Below are 16859 nucleotides of genomic sequence, written 5' to 3'. Positions count from 1 at the left end.
CTTCCTCTTTAAGGAGAACTTCCAGACTGCTACAGTAAATGCTTATTCTTGTTTGCCCTACTTATAAACTGAATAAAATTGGAGTCGCAAGGGTAACCTTGCAATGCAATAAGTATCCTCTAGTCAACAACACAAACAACAACACGAGTGGAAAGAAAATATTGGAGGGATACTGTAAATCCATATTTACATATACATGACAAATAAGAGGCAAATGGTGCTAAAACATTTCAATAGAAAATGTATATTTTATTGCTTTTTGTTAGACTATTTTATTTATATTTTTGGATCAAATTTGGTACAACAGTCTGAGTATTTGAAATAAAAAGTTTGACTTTACTACTTGATTTGTGCGCTTGTTGAAATCCACAAAATCGTCCACTGTATTTTGCATATATGCATTCACACGCGCACATACACACGGAAGGTTTTGGGAGGTGACAGTGCAGCAGACACTCTGGAGTCTTTCAAATCTAATAACACACCAGCGAAATGGTGAGACGCGCACATTTCCTTTCATGTGGTACACAGTTGGAGAGGGGAGGAGGCGTGTGTGCGTGTGCATGCGTGTGTATGTTCGGGTATGGGTGTGTACGTGACAAACAAGCTTTTTTTTCTTGATTGCAACAAACCAAACCCACAGGTTAACCTTTAAAACGGCTGCATTGAAAAGAGGCCATCACAAAATCACATTCACAATTTACATACATATAATTTAATTCTGTGCAACTTGAGGATTTGTTAAATTGTTTGAAATGTTTTCCCATAGGAAATAATGGAACTCAGTTTAATTTCATTAACTGCACAGGCACTTTTATTTTCTTTTTTTTTACATTGTGTGCAAGTAATGTGTTAATGTTAACTGTCATGCACAAGCAAAAAGAAGTTCACCACTATTAGCACTCAATTAAGTGTAAAAATAAAGCGGAAGTCAACCCCCCAATTTTTTTTTTCAAATAATATGTTCTATGCTGCCTCACTAGTCTAAACTTGATATTCTGATTAATATTGTGTTTGTAGAATACGAATTAAGCAGCAAAATCCACCTGCTTTTTATCCATTTCAGAGAGCGGCCATTTTGTCACTTGCTGTCGACTGAAAATTACATCACAGTTGCTCAGGGCTCAGGCAACAACCAATCACTGCTCACCTGTTTTCTGAGGCTGAGCCATGATTGGCTGTTACATGAGCCCTTAACTGTGATGTCATTTTCAGTTGACAGCTAGTGACAAAATGGCCGCCCCCTGAGATGGATAAAAATGGGTGGATTTTGCTGCTTAACTCATATTCCACAAACGCAATATTAATCAGAATGCCGCCCCCAGAGATGGCTAAAAACGGGTGGATTAACACTTATTCCACAAACGCAATATTGATCAGAATGCCTTGTTTCAACCAGTGAGCTTTCATAGAACATATTCTTGAAAAAATATGTTTGGGTTGACTTCCACTTTAAGCTGCTATAAAGTCACTCTTCTGTATGGCTTGTCTTCATGAGTGGGGTGAGTTGAAGCCGACTTTGGGTGAGAGGATGGGTACACTCTGGACTGGTCAGAAGTCGACACTCTCAATAACGTCTAAACCCAAAGAATTCTTTAAAAAAAAAAAAAAAAAAAAAAAAACACTGATAAACACTAAAATCTAGTGGAAAGTGGGGGGGAATAAAATCCTGAGGTTTTTTTTGTGTGTGTGTGAAAATATTTGAGATTTTAGTTTTAGGCAAGATCGCCCAGCCCTACATGTTACTTGGAACACTTCAAATTTTGTCTTGTTGAGTAATGACATCTGATTTCTTGAGCACCATAACTTTCACTGTGCATTCAATACATGTTGGGATGTCTCCTATGCTCAACAAAAAAAACTGTCTGCCTCTTGATTCTCGTCACCAACCTGTCTCTTCATGGCAGGTTTTGAAAAAGACATGACTGGGACTCGGTACCAGGATATCTTTTCCTTTCACTTGGTGTCACTTCAGAATTATGTTACGCCGAAAGCTATTATTAGCCTGAGCTATGATAGCCCATAAGTGATTTAAAAAAAGAAACAAAAAATATACAGGGCAACAATATGGCAAAAAACGTGGGCGCCATACTAACCTAACCTAACCATAACCTTTTATGTAGGGGGCCGCAAAATATCATCCTGTGGGCCGCAAATGGCCCCCTGGCCGCAGGTTTGAGACCACTGATCTAAACCCAGGAAAACAAAAGGGAGTAGCCTTGAATCCCAGAGGGCACTTGCCATGTTTATTTACCTTCCTGTGTTGAGCCCTCAGCTTCCAGGTGTCAAAGAAAAATGTGTCTGAACATCTCTAGGAGAGCCAACTGGGACTTGTAGTGACCTGTGGATGTTTTGCCGCAGGAAACATGATTTTTTACCAAAGCCATAACTGATCATAATCCAACTGAAAAATCATCCTCTCAAACTGAAAATGACACTTACAGAATGAGATTCGAAAGATGATTAAACATGTTTTTTGTCTTGAATCGGTAGAGTCACAGAGGGGAAAAATAGCTGAAATATATATAAAAGTGAAGATAGAAAAGTCCACACAAACACACACATAAACTCATATAGGTTCCCTGCAAGGAAGGCTGCAAGGAAGGAATGAGACAATATGATGACATCAAAACCCAGCAGCGGAAGACAACTTTACAAGAGTGGCTGGGAAGACTTTGTTTTCCTTGCCTCCAGCTATAACCTACAAACCACACTTGGGCTGATATATATTTTGTAAACATTTACAGTAACTATTGTGGACATTTTTTTGTTGACTTGCTTCCTTGTTCCTTGTTGTCGTGATTGACAATTATTAAATCAATAAATGCAGAATTTGTGGTACAGATCTTGTATTGGATGTCATTGCATTGTGCGTGCATATAAGTCAGAGTACTGTACTCCATTGCATCTGAATTCATGTTTATCCTCTTTTATTTCTTTAACCCAAATGTATTGCATTGTTCTTTATTCATTTGTAGTGTGTGGAAGTTTGTTTTTATTTTAGTCTTGTATGGAAACATTGCCTCTTTTTTTTTTTCATTTATTCAACTTTTATTTAGACAAGACAATCAAGAAAAGATTCTCATTTGGAATTCCCACTGGGCTCTAGACAGCAGAGCAAAACAAAACAAAATAAAAACAAATACAAAACAAATGTTGCATTCTTGGCCAGTTCATTCATGGAAAATAGATTCTTAACATCAATCAGATCAAAACATTGGAACTTATTTATGTTGGTATTTAGCAGCTGGCGCAACACAAATGGACAACAATGTGGCCCTGAAAAACACTGAACAACAATTTAAGTCAACTATCAAAGGATCCCTGAAAAAAGACTTAAACATGCAAATTTTTTGGTTTGCTGGATTCGACGATGTCAACGATAATGGGTGATAAGCTTTTGAGCTCCCGGTAATTAGAGTGATTAGTTCATGTTCCATACTTGTTGGCGCAGTGTCACTGTAATCGTCTAACTGATGTTAAACTGAGAGTCAAGTTACAGGGTAATTGATGACCACAATGTTAATGGTACCGTAACTTGAAAACAATGGCAAATAGTTTGACAAGAAGAGAAAGATAATAATAGAGAATTAACATAAATGATCATTATGATTTAATTGGTTTAAGTGGATACTGCAATTGTTATTGAATGTCGTATAATAATGTAACGCAACATTTACCTGTCAATCCCAATAAAAGGATATTCTAACTAGGCATATTCACAGCATTCTTTTGACAGCAAGAACACAAACAAAAGTACCGGTAGTTAGCTTTATGTTGTTATGCTTTGATAATTCATTTACGTAAGACGTCTGAACACATGCAATAACAAATAGGTTTGCGCAAATGATGCAGTTCAGACTGTTGTAATGTTGTTTGCATGATTTAATATTGGCTTTAGTCACACTGCGTATCAGAGATGGCGGACTTGAGTCAAATGGCTTGACTTGAGTCAGACTCGATTTTAGGACTTGGCACTTGCTTGGCTAAAATTTCAATTAAAAGGCTCGCTTGGACTTTGACTTTGTATTCGTAAGACTCCATTTAACTTGACAAGTCGCGCCTGTTCACAGTTGAAGTTCAGCATTTTCAAGACAGTTTTCCATTTGGTATGCTTTTGAAAGAAAAGTATGTAACAACACAGAACAAACAGGCTCCGTGGTGTTTTTAATATTTGTGTGACGCATTACAGAAACCACCCGGGGTCCACATGGGTCCGCTCTGTAGGATGAAGGTTTAATCTAATAACAAAGAGGACAATTGCCAAATTCACTGCTTACTTCAGCCAGGCGAGTTTCCTAAACACCTGAAAACAGCTGCCATCTAGCCACTTCAAAAACCTCCACCTCCAAATAGAGAACGCTGGATGCTTCCTTGTTAGCAAATTATAGACCCATCTCAAACCTTGCCTTCTGAAACAAGATTGTCGAGAAATTGTTTCATAATCAAACTCAGCAATTTTTTTACCGCAAATGGACACTGATAAATTTCATTTGGGTTTCCGACCTGATCACAATACACAATCTAAATATATGATTGAACACTGACGCAGAGGAAGGTGTCGGTGCTAGTCTGCTTGGATCTCAGTGCAGTTTGATACAGATGATCATGGTATAATGTTGAACAGGGTGGAAATTTGGATAGGTTTAAATGGAACAGTCCTAAAATGGTTCAGGACCTACTTGGAGGATAGGAGTCATTTTGTGACGATTGGAAATTCTGAATCCGATCAAATGGCTATGACATATGGGGTCCCCCAAGGGTCAATCTTTGGACACCTTTTGTTCAGTCTCCATATGTTACCTTTGGCTCAGTTGCTTCACAACTCCAATGTTGGTAATCATGGCTATGTGCAGATGACACGCAGCTATATTTATCAATTTCCCCAAATGACAAATGAACAAATGGATGAAGCAAAATTCTCTTCAGCTAACTCAAAACAAAAATGATGTAATTGTTTGGGGCAATAAAGAAAACAGTTAATAATTTTAGTAAACACTTGGAGTCACTGGACCCTACTTTGGTAGGTACCGGTGCGCTCAGCGTAAAAATGGGCGTAACTTCATTTTCGTGCCAGCGCAAGTCTAGTCTAGCGTGTTTGAGGCAGTGTTGCGCCGGTCTGGGCGTGCCAGCGCATGAAGCAGCCTTGCCCCTGACACACCTGCTAATTTGGTGACAGAATTAGTCTGCGCATTTTTTTTATCGTGGAAAGCAAGGGAAAGGCTCCACAGGAACTGTGCATTAAAAAAAGAGTGATTCAATGAATGATTTGGAGAGTGGTGAACGTCTGTCTGTACCGACTTCAAGTTGTTGAAAGCCTATAAGCAGAAGTTGTTAGGAGTCTTTTTATGTACCTTGAGATGGGTTGAAACTCTAAAATGAATTTTGTTGGTCTGTACTTACTTAATAAAATCCAAATTCCATTCCATTCCAACAACCAAACATGAGTAGCTAACGTGAGTGAACATTAGCATCAACAGTTGTATGAATGAAGTCCAGCCTCTGTATCTGACGGACATATTCGATGATATTACCCAATGCTCATACGGCAAGAAACTATATGGACGCTCCTACATTTCTAAAGTCGAATTAGTTTTGTGTGACATTACTTTATACCTCTTTGTATTACATTTAGAAGATGATGTCGGTTTAAATGAACACATTCTTGCTAACCTCAGTTGCACTCCAAATTAATCATGTTTGTATTTGTCCACCATATGGGTAAAAATTAACAAGCAAATAAAAAGTGAAACCTGCTGTTTGGTCCTTGTGTAAATTCAAGTTGTCTCATTCTTTCTCACTGCTTTCCTCTTCCTAAGCTGGTTACATGCTGCTTTTTGCCCAGTAGCGAATCATCAGCCCTTCAGTATAACAGCGTTGCATTTTTGTCCTCACGCAAGCTTTCCTCCTATGCGTCCCCTTCATCTTTCCTTGTTGCTTGAACAAGTACATAATGATTTCGTACATCTAAAACATCAAAAACACACGTGCTAATTTATTGAAGTATTGTCGGTAGGTGTGAATGTGGGTGAGAATGGTTGTTTCTCTAAACGTCCTTTGGGCTGGCGACTAATACAGTGTCCCAAATGAAGTGTGTCTTTCCCTAACTCTCCCCGCAAAAACATCTAGCCATCCCTCTGATGATCTCATTTCTCATCCTAAGCATCCTGGTGACTCCTAAAGAAAACTTCATCTTCATTTCCGCCACCTCCAGTTTCTGCTGCTTCACCTCCACTTCTTATCAAGTCTTATCAGGTTCGAGTCAACTTTATTGCCAAGTGTGCATATACATACAAAACATACAACACAGATGAGACTGTCGTCCTCTCTCACTCACGGTGCAAACATTCAAAGTAGAGTAAGTACTCATTCAAACTTGTACTTTTACCAAAGTCATTTTTATACACAAATAACTTCTAACCAAGTATAGAATGAGGGTACTCTTCCCCATATCTGGTAGTCGTACGGTGCAGCCACATCTCTAACAGTTGGATCGTGAATGTCTGAGCAACAGTAGCTCAAGAGTCAATCAGGGCTTACTCTACCTTACTTGTTCTTTCCAAGCGTACATTCCCATTACACCTTTTTTTTCAAGGTTTACAATATTAGGCTTTAGTTTTTCTTGGCCAAAATCGTTCATAAAAAGCAAAATATACGGATGAAAATGATGATCATTGCAAAGAACAGATATAAGGATTAGGACACAGTCTACCATTCGGCTCAGACAAACAAAAGAAAAATGAAACTGTTCCGATGCCGTCTCCCAAATCTTTATTACAGTGCAGTATTGATTATTTCAACCCCGATCAGTCACATGTTAAAGTGTCCATCTGCTCATTGGTTTTCACCAATATGTCCAAATATTGCAACAATGACAACGGTGCACAGCCACCACTCTATTTTCAGTTTCAACAGTGACAAGGTGTTCTTGATTCTACACATACATGACTTCTTGTGTTTGAATGAAACTTATTGAATGCTGATAATTTCATGCACTCTAAAAACAGTTGGGTTAAAAATCACACAATTTTGCGTCAAAAATGGACCGATACTCAAATTGGGTCAATTTGACCCACTTTCTTGCATTGCTTTGTATAAAACAGCCCATTTTTTGGTTGTTTTATACAAACCTACCCATTTTTTTGGTTGTTTTCTGCAAAAACAACCAAGAAAGTTGGGTCAACCCGAGTTGTGTATCAGTCCATTGTTCACCCAAAATTGTGTTGTTTTTAACCCAACTATTTTTAGAGTGTGGGACTCTCATGGGAAAGAGAAGCTGTTGCACAGTACCATATGTTGGACGGCTTTATAAAATAATTAAATTATCATGGAAACTTTCAGTACATTTGAAACAATCAAAAGAATTAATTTTTGTTTTGTTTTTTTGTTTCTTTTACATGATGTGTTTTTTTAAACTTCAACAAACCCAGACTTTCAAACTATAGAAAAACTTCACAGAAAGCCCTTTTCCACATGTGGTTGTGCCACATATCCCCACTATAAATATATTAATATATATTTCAAAATAAAAGAATTGTCCAGAATCACGGCTGATACAGCACTGGCAGGATGTTACCAAAATGTACTACTTACTGTAGTTGTTGCTCTTACTTTCAGTAAAAAAAAAAGCCTACACTGCATGCCTGTGAATGTTTCATGCACAGACATAATGCACAAAACTCCCTTGCAGCAACATTGGCGAGTCGAGTCCTGCTGCCAACACATGAAGAATATGCTGCACACAAAACTCGACACTTTGCCATACTTCATGACGCGGTTAAGAGGTTAACTTCAGTGCATTTAGTTTTTATAATGTTCCCACGTTTACCCTGTCTTGACATTGTTGATGTTTTTTCCATGTCATCTGGTGTTAATATCTTGTTTGTGAGGACAGGTTGTTCTACTGTAGCTAATAACAGCTAACAAGTTGCGTGTGAGCCATGTTGTCAACTATGGTTTTATAATCCAGTTAAAAGAGCTCAATAAGCCTACAATCCAATATATTGGGTGCATTCTGAATGCATTTTGCATCTTTTTACTTTGACACCAAGAAACCAAGAAAACTCAAAGCAACACCATTCACCAAAGAATTCATATACAGTACCTGTCTGCACTTCACTTCTGCGTATTTATAGCTGCTGGACCAAAAGCAGCCAAGAACTGCCTCACTTTTTCGACCCCTTGCGCCATTTTTTTTCATTCTTGCAAGCGCTTGACTTTTTTCTAGTTTTTGCTTCAGTGTCTCACACTGTAAACAATGTTGGATATGGGGCAGTTCATTTTATGGAAAAAAAAAAGACCTCCAGTCCCAGTGGTGTCACATCAGTTGAGTCCTGGGCATGGCATCCTGCGGATGTCCTGGGTACCAGTGGCTAAAATTGTTCATGTATCCACCAGAGTGCACCGGTGTGCCTTTAGGAGCCAGGCTCATGTCCCATACTGTGCATGGAGAAGTGGAAGACGGGAGTCGGTTGGACCTGGGCTCTCCATCCGATCCGCACGGCCCAGACTTCATTATCTTCTTGTATTTGGATCGTTTGTTTTGGAACCATATTTTAACCTGAATGTCAAAAAAGGAAATGTGAAAAAGGGGCCATGCAGCATCTTATAACCAGCTTTTCTATATATTGAATGACTGTATATATACAGTAATGTTTTGGCTTTTTTTTTTGTTTTAAAAATGGCCTTTACATCGTAAATGAAGTTATTCTTACCCTCTTCTTAACCTCTATTCTGACCCTCTTAAAATCAGGAGAAGCTGTTTGAGTCAGTTTTCTAATTAAAGCCCATACAAATAAAGTTTACTTGTTCTAGCTTTGCACGTTAGCTATAGTTTAACGACACATCAACCCTAAGGTCACCTTATTTCTTAAATTGTTTAATTCAGCAGGAAGATTGTTGGCAATTTGTTCATCTAAAGGGGAAGTCAACCTAAAAATGTCCTTTACAATATGTTCCATGCACCTCCACTAGTCTAAACATGGCGTTGTGATTAATATTGTGTTTGTGTCCACCTATTTTTATCCATCTCAGGTGGTGGCCATTTTGCCATTTTCTGTCGACTGAAAATGACATCACAGTTGCTCAGGGCTCAGGTAACGACCAATCACGGTTCACCTGTTTTCTGAAGCTGAGCCATGATTGGTCGTTACCTGAGCAACTTCTATGTCATTTTCGGTCGACAGCAAGTGACAAAACCCATAAACCACAAACACAATATTAATCAGAATGCCGTGTTTAGACTAGTGGGGCTGCATAAAAATGATTGTCAAGAACTTTTTTGGGTTGACTTCCGCTTTAAATCAGTGTAGATTATCTTTATGGGTGGAATCAGATCACTATAAATCAATAGACTGAATATTTCAATGTCTGACTACATTGAGCTGAATCTCATGTAAACACTCTTGTGTGGTTAAATAATTTATGTTTTTAATTGGCTTGTAGTAGTTTCCCACCTTGCTTTCAAATTGAGCAATCGCGCAAATGGCCCACTCAGGTTAGCAGTCAGATTCTTCATTCATTCATTATCCATACCGCTTATCCTCACAAGGGTCGCGGGCGTGCTGGAGCCTATCCCAGCTGTCTTCGGGCAGTAGGCGGGGGACACCCTGAATTGGTTGCCAGCCAATCGCAGGGCACACAGAGACAAACATCCGCACTCACAATCACACCTAGGGGCAATTTAGAGAGTCCAATCAATTTACCATGCATGTTTTTGGAAAGTGGGAGGAAACCGGAGTACCCGGAGGAAACCCACGCAGGCACGGGGAGAACATGCAAACTCCACACAGGGAGGCCGGAGCCGGGATTGAACCCACGACCTCTGAACTGTGAGGCGGACGTGCTAACCAGTCGGCCACCGTGCCGCCCCCGCAGTCAGATTAGTGAATCACAAATAATTACAGAGGCAGTGTACATGATTGTATCAAACAGGTTTGAACTGTAATCGGAAACACCAAGAAAACCACATACTGTATCTCAAATCAAAGCAAATTAAGACCAGTAAAGTGAAATCTAATTAGAGATAAGATAATTGGTTGTGGCTAGGATATTATTTCAAATGAAAAACATATTCACTTTCATATAAAGCCCTTGTTACATTTTCTTTGAATGTGAAAACTTGTAGTTTGGATTTGAAACATCTCTTATGAGAACAGTCGTGGAACCTTTCATTTTTTTTGTTTTAAATCGAAAACTAAATCACAAATCCATCTCTTGTCTCAAAACAAGACCGTGTTATTTACATACACACTGCACAGTTCACTTGCTTTCTCTTTCCCTCCTCCCTCAGCCCTTATCATGGTCCAACCCTAAACCGGCAACCAAGCTGAACATCGCCTGCGTTAAAAACGCTCCCAAGGACTAGAACACCGCAGTACCAGAAAGTAAATATTACTTGTGAACCCGCTAGTCAATCAACAACATGCTAAATCAGCCACGGTAAGAGGATTTCTGTTGTAATTATTGGTTTCGTATTCCACAAGCGACATGGAGTTGACAGCTTCAGAGTAAGTGCGGCTAATGACCCCCACATTAAGGAAGGATAGTGTTTGAGAGGCATGCCAGGTGCCACAGTGTGTGGGTGGGTACGGGTTGTGTACCGTGTGTGTGTAATAATGTGTGTTCTTTATTGTATGAAACGAGTCTTTATGCTTTATAAAGCAAAAGTCTGTGTGACGAGTAAGCGAATAGTTCAACTGTTGCGGCAGTATGTGCGCGCGCAGTATGTGTATGTGTATGCACGTGGCACAGAGATTGGCGCCGATCGAGAAACGATCAAATTCAAAGAAAACGAAGTGCGACGTGGAAATTTACAGCTGGCCTGGGAACAGCAGCGAGTCAGAGGAAAAGTGGCCAGTGTTTGGCTGGCGGCCTAATGGCATGAAGATGATAGAGATGGAATGTATGATGCCAATCTCAAGTGTGTGTGTGTGTGTATAGAAGATCAATTATCCCGCATGCTAGTACTGTACAATGATTTAAAAGTTAATATGTTTAAAAACAAACAAACAAAATAAATAGATACATACATACATACATACATACAAAAGTGGAGGTGTATTGCACACGTCACGCTTTGGGGCAGAAAGAGAAACCGAAACAAACGCCCACTCTGCATTCCTTAAACTAATGAAAATGTGTAGGCCTAGCCTTGAATTGTGTCAGAAATCTGAGAAAGAGTTCTATTTTAGTTGCAAGACACCTTATCAAAAAACACCAAGGGAAAGTTTGTATAAGATTCTCAAATTGGACTTTAATCATCTTGCCAATATGACTTCCTTGCAGCCAAGCACATTTATCTACTTTTCCTTTACACAAGAGGAAGGCAAACAAAAGGCTCATCTCCAGCTCCCAGTGTAAACATGAGTGTGGTTCAGGATTATGATGGAGTGCATCTGATAACACCCACACACGCAAACACACCCACACATCCCTCATGCCTGAATAAACTTTAAATCCCATCCATGCTGCTGACCGGCATCCAGCTGTCACAATGATAATAGAGCAAATTTACTGATCCCCTAATTAACACGCATTCATATTTGATGACCTTTTTTTTTTACTCAGAAGTAGCACTGCGGGCCTTCGTTGCGCATTAGCAACAAACAGTTTCCTACTAGCTCACTAGATGGCGTGTTCTCTCACTTCCAAAATGTGTGCTTTTTGGTTTCACAGAAATTGATTTTCTTGGCATCAATTTCATGTAAGTACCACGGCCAATCGAATTTGTTTTGAAACCAATGCTGCATAAGATGAGTCATGACAATATAGAGATACAGTTGATGCCAATTTGTAGATTTCATCTCCTCTAGGTTTTCTAGGTCTATTTCATTGTTGCAGATTTGCAACGTGTGGCCGGACATGTACCAATGGATGCCACATGCTTCATCTACTATGCCTATATTTTGAGCAACAGTCCTTATTAGGTTTATTTTCCTTTCATGTTTACTTCTTACTCCGAGGTGTCGTTGAGGGTTTATCCTATGGAAAATAAAATCATTTGGAGTGAATTTACACACTATCAGAGGCAGATTTGATCAAAAGTAATGGCATGATAAGATGTTTATTTGACTGTGCAGTGAGCAAAATTGATGTAGCCTAAATTCCATGGCACATATTATATTAGTATAGGTATTTGATGGACTTTTTTTTAGCAAACTATCTCACAGAATACTCCAATACATGATATTATTCTTATTATATAATATAATATTCTAACAGGTGCTACAGTAAATCTCAACCGTCTCTGTGGATGTACCCTCATAAGTGACAAGGAACTGTCAAAGGCTGGGCCCAGAAGCAGAAGAAGAAGTATATGCCGCTTTTTGACTTCCATGCTCAAGTTGTAGATGCCCTCATCAGGATTGGCAAAAAGGTTGACTTGAACAGCAAGAAAAGAGGACGGACGTCATCGGAAGATGCTCCAGAACGTTCTCAAGATGCCACACCTCCACCTCCACTTCAGAGGATAATTGTGCCATCGCTTGACGTCAGACTAGACTGATTCGATTATTTTCTCATACATGCTGATAAATGTGGATGTGTAGGCTGTGCAAGAATGGCTCCACGCAAATGGCCTGCCTGCAGTGCAAAGTACGCGTGTCCAAAATTGTTCCTTGGATTATCACATGAAGTTCAGACAGCCTTCTTAATTAGGATTTGAGACGGCGGTGTAGTAATATACTGTTATTATTCCTCCATATTGTTTGATGCAAGGAGTTCAAAATAGTAATTTTTTGGTTTCCATTTTTTACTCATCTATACCAAATTGTTTTTGTTGTTATTCTGCCACCTGTAAAGCGCTTTGTAACATTGTTTTGAAACATGCTATTCAAATAAAATTAGTGTTCAGACCATATTCAGTCTTCAGGGTTTATTTTACCACACCGGGCCAATGGTGTAAATCTGCTACATCCCAAAATGCATTGCATGTTAAGGTTTTGCAAAAAAAAAAAGAAAAAAAAAGTTAGAACTACCACATATGATAATTTTCCCCAAATATCAGATTTTTCCTGTGACTAAATCTGAATTTGAACCTGAGAGAGTTGACATCAAAAATTCAGTGGATGCAAGAAGGTATATACTGCAGCAAGACCAAACTTCCTATTTTCATGTGTTTGGTATTTTGCTAGACTTTGCACAGGTAGAATGACCCTGAAATTGCTGTCCACCCTGTCATTATGGGCTAATTGTCCATTTAAAATACACTGAGATGTTTTCAGTGACATCACAACCAGCATTTTGTTTTGTCTTCTTGGAGGCTGAAACAATGGCCGTTTTCAGAATAAATATTTACGCGAGTGTTTTGTGATTTTTATATTATGCGTACAGCTGGATGCTGTCAAGTTTAACATGAATTGTTTCTGAAATTCACAAATATTTGTTAAACAAGTCAGCTTGCTAACTGAGTCAATTTACAAAGTGAAAATCCACCACGTTCTCATTAAATGCTAACATTAGCCGAAAATGTCCACCCTGTCGTTGTCCACCCCAGGGGAAATTCTTGGATAAGAATTTTGGCGTGACAGCACATTCAATAGGCGCTCAATCGGGTGGGTGGATCAAACTGTTTTTGAGGCAAAATGTTACTGTATTTTTGTTAATAAAACATGCTTCTACCATGTTTTGTGTGGATTTAACAATTCTCTATCTTATTAAAAAAGCACAAACAGTAAATAAAATCTCAAAATCTCTCAGATTCTGGGGAAGCTTAGATTTACTTTAGGGGTGATTCGGCACCCCCAAAAATTGGCTAGACACGCCTATGGTCCATCCTGTAAGGAAGCTCACATATTTTGCTGTTCGCATGTACAATTCTACTTGCAGTTCATTTACATAAAAAGTGTGGGACGTTAACAAATATGCATTTCTAACCGCATAACGTCAACTTAATGCAAAGAATATGAACTTCAATGGAAAATATCAACTTTTGGGGTGAAATAATGCTGTTTCAATGGAACCTCACAATGACATTGACGCCAATAATGACTCTGCGTGTATGCGTTACCTGTGTCTGCGTCAGGCCCAATTTTGCAGCCAGGTCGGCCCTCTCAGGCAGAGCCAGGTATTGGGTTTGCTGGAAGCGCTGGTTGAGGGCCTGCAGCTGCAGACTCGAGTAAATGGTCCGAGGCTTTCGGATTTTTTTCCCGTTGCCATTGAGCCGTAGCTCTCCATTTTCTAATATAGTGGTGGGCTTCTCGTGTTCTGGTTGAGGAAGGAAGAGAGCAAAAAATGCCTCAGAAGGTTCTTAACACAGTCATTTCAGTATAGAAGGCCACATTTAATTGCATTAACCAAAGCAGCAAAACATTTCGGCAGCAAAAGTACAACATTTTATTATTTACATGTTCAGCATACAGACAATGTAAGCACATTTGAGTATAGTGTTACGTTTGTCCACAGGGATTTTGTTTCCCACATTTACTTTTGTTTAAGTGCATGTAAATTCATTACATTTAGTGAATTAATTGCTCATTCTTGCCAACTATTGGACAAAAGGATTGCTTGTTCTTTTTTGCAGACTATACAAATATATGTGTCTCTTGGGCTTCTCTTTGTTATGACACAAGCTCATCGTCCGGAGTGACAAGAAAGAACAGCTGTGGTCCCACAAGAAGCTCTGATAACTAATTATGAAACATGGAGGAGTTCTGAAGCATTTAATATAACCATCACGAGCAAATGAAAGCATACGTTCTCGGCGATCACATACATAAATGGAAAAGTTTAGACTGTTTGGAACATTCAGTTTTTTCCTCTTGGGCACATATCAGGAAATCAGATTTGCAGATGGATGATAATCTTAGAGGTTGAACTGGAGTAAACGTTTACATTTTCAAGAAAAAAAACCGTGAAATTTGGTGATTTTAGACTATTTCTTAGGAATCTGGAATTAGACGTGGCAACAGTTATGTGACTATATGAATTTGCAGACAATTTGCAGTTTGGGTGCTGTTCTGCACAGATATTAGTAGTCACATAAATACGAGCAAATCACACATATATATTTTTCATTCGAAAACTATTCATTTGCTATTTTTTATAAATTGCATAAATAAACCTGTTAGATATTCACTCATTTCTGGGAAGCGGGTATTTGCATTTGTTTTGAAATTTAAATGTAAAATTATTTTTTGCCTTAGATCTTTACGTCTGAATCAAATGAATATTAAAAACGGGCGAGAAATAATCGTTGATTGTGAAATTGTGGTGAATAATTTTCATGAAAACTGAAAAAGACGGCAAACAGCAGCAAGTCGGACAGTGTGAGCATGCAGGCCTCAAAAAGAAGTCCCCTCCGCCACCCCAAATGTAGGCTCCCAGAGTGCGGATCCAAATTACAGCACAATGTTCCGATCATGTGGCCCATTAAATGAACTTAATTTCATTTGATCTTCAGGTTGTTGTGCTACAGTCAAACGGGACCAGTACAGCATTAACAGCTATTAATATTAAGACATTTGATGTGCTTCAACTTTGGCAACTTCACTAAAATAGACGTCCTTCAACTCAAATGGCACTCGAATAAAATGGATAAATAACCCACCTTTATCCTCTAGTCTGGTGTGCCCGAGCCCGCCGCTGTGCCCTCCGTGCGGGTAGGAAAGGTACGGCCCCGGTTGGTGCGCGGTCACCGGGCTGTGGTAGGGCGGGTACCCGAGAGGACGGCCGTAGGAGGGCGCCGAGGACTGGAACGGGCTCTCGTGCTGCGTGGCGGCGTGCAGACTGTGGAACTGGTAATGATTGTGCGATAATCCCGGAGAGGACTGCTGGTGGCCGGGGAAGCTGTGGCTACCGCATTCCAAAAAGGCCGATTTGGATGGATCAGGGGAAACCAAAGCATCCGCCACAGAACTCATAGTCATCATGGATGCAGTTCAGAAGCCTTTGCAGGTCAGATAGAAGCTCTTGATAACGATGGTCATAATAAGGCGAGTAAAAATTAAATGAGCTACAAATGAATTGCATAAATAATTGCTCTATTAAACGGTGCGCGCGTCTTTCGTATCCGGTAACGAACCAGAACACATGGGTCCACTGAACTAATAATTCATAAGATATATATTGCAAAAAAAAAAAAAAAAAAAAAACAGAAAAAAACAAAACAAAACAAAAAAAAAACTAACTCACGGAAAAACAAAACAACCTGTCTATCAATATATTTCTGTCCGAAGTGACATAAGGGATTGTTTTATTCTTCACCGGGTTGGCTGCGCACGCGTGTGTGTGTCAAGGTAAAATGAGCCAGTGTGCGTGTGCGGCGGGCTGTGTGCGCCTCAACTTGGCGCCTAGCTCGCACCCAGCGAGCTCATTGGCTCTCAGGGAAGGTGCAGTAACATCAATCACAGAAGTGCCTCCGCTTGCCCGTGGCGCAGAAATTGTTTTAATAATCGCCACTTAAAATGAAATTGTCACTGCAAGTTTTTGGAAAAATCCCAACTAAATGTTAATACCATCGTAAAAAGGAAAACAATCATTGAGGGCCGACTTACTTTCTTGTGAGTCGGAACTTGTATATTCATTTGTTTGGTTGTGTACATATTTGATATATGGCACGATAATATGCCGCAGCAAAAATATGTGTTTTGTAATCATCAGTTTTCAATGACAAATAATTTATTAATAAGGTAACAGTAGTGCCAAAATACATGTTTAATCTTACAGGAGGACTTATCTGCCAAAGAAAAAGAAAAAAAAACACTCTTGACCGCAGATGAATGGGCACTTTCCTAATTGTATTACAAATACAAGCAATCTATTAATGAAAAAAAAGAATAATAGCCTATTAATATAAATAGTATTACTTTACAAGCAACTGAGAATCAAATCAAAAATAAGCATGCTATGTATGAAAAGGA

The 16859-nt window shown here is 39.2% G+C and overlaps 1 protein-coding gene and 1 long non-coding RNA gene across 2 annotated transcripts; one reads left to right on the top strand and one right to left on the bottom strand.

Moving 5' to 3' along the window:
- Positions 1–6757: 6757 nt before the first annotated feature.
- On the bottom strand, positions 6758–16095 carry LOC147134798 (homeobox protein Dlx4a-like). The gene is made up of 3 exons (XM_086056575.1): positions 15548–16095; positions 14009–14205; positions 6758–8560 (listed from the first exon to the last, which is right to left on the bottom strand). Exons 1-3 carry the CDS (start codon positions 15867–15869, stop codon positions 8318–8320), a joined length of 762 nt encoding a protein of 253 aa, XP_085912701.1. The 5' UTR covers positions 15870–16095; the 3' UTR covers positions 6758–8317.
- Positions 10252–12859, top strand: LOC147134799 (uncharacterized). The gene is made up of 2 exons (XR_015090217.1): positions 10252–10440; positions 12223–12859. It is a non-coding gene; the product is annotated as an uncharacterized LOC147134799 (long non-coding RNA).
- Positions 16096–16859: the final 764 nt, after the last annotated feature.

Source organism: Filicampus tigris, chromosome 16, assembly GCF_054856515.1.
Source record: "Filicampus tigris isolate MCC_2025a chromosome 16, RoL_Ftig_1.0, whole genome shotgun sequence".
NCBI lineage: Eukaryota > Metazoa > Chordata > Actinopteri > Syngnathiformes > Syngnathidae > Filicampus > Filicampus tigris.
Note: the sequence above shows the minus strand (reverse complement) of the source record. Positions and strands in the feature narration are given on the sequence as shown.

Excerpts from the sequence above, each read along its gene's own strand:
- LOC147134798 (XM_086056575.1), bottom strand. The coding sequence starts at position 15,869 with ATGATGACTATGAGTTCTGTGGCGGATGCTTTGGTTTCCCCTGATCCA. Across the intron at positions 14,206-15,547 it reads CACCAGACTAGAGGATAAAG|AACACGAGAAGCCCACCACT; the intron begins GTGGGTTATTTA and ends TTCCTCAACCAG. Across the intron at positions 8,561-14,008 it reads TGGGCCTGACGCAGACACAG|GTTAAAATATGGTTCCAAAA; the intron begins GTAACGCATACA and ends TTTGACATTCAG.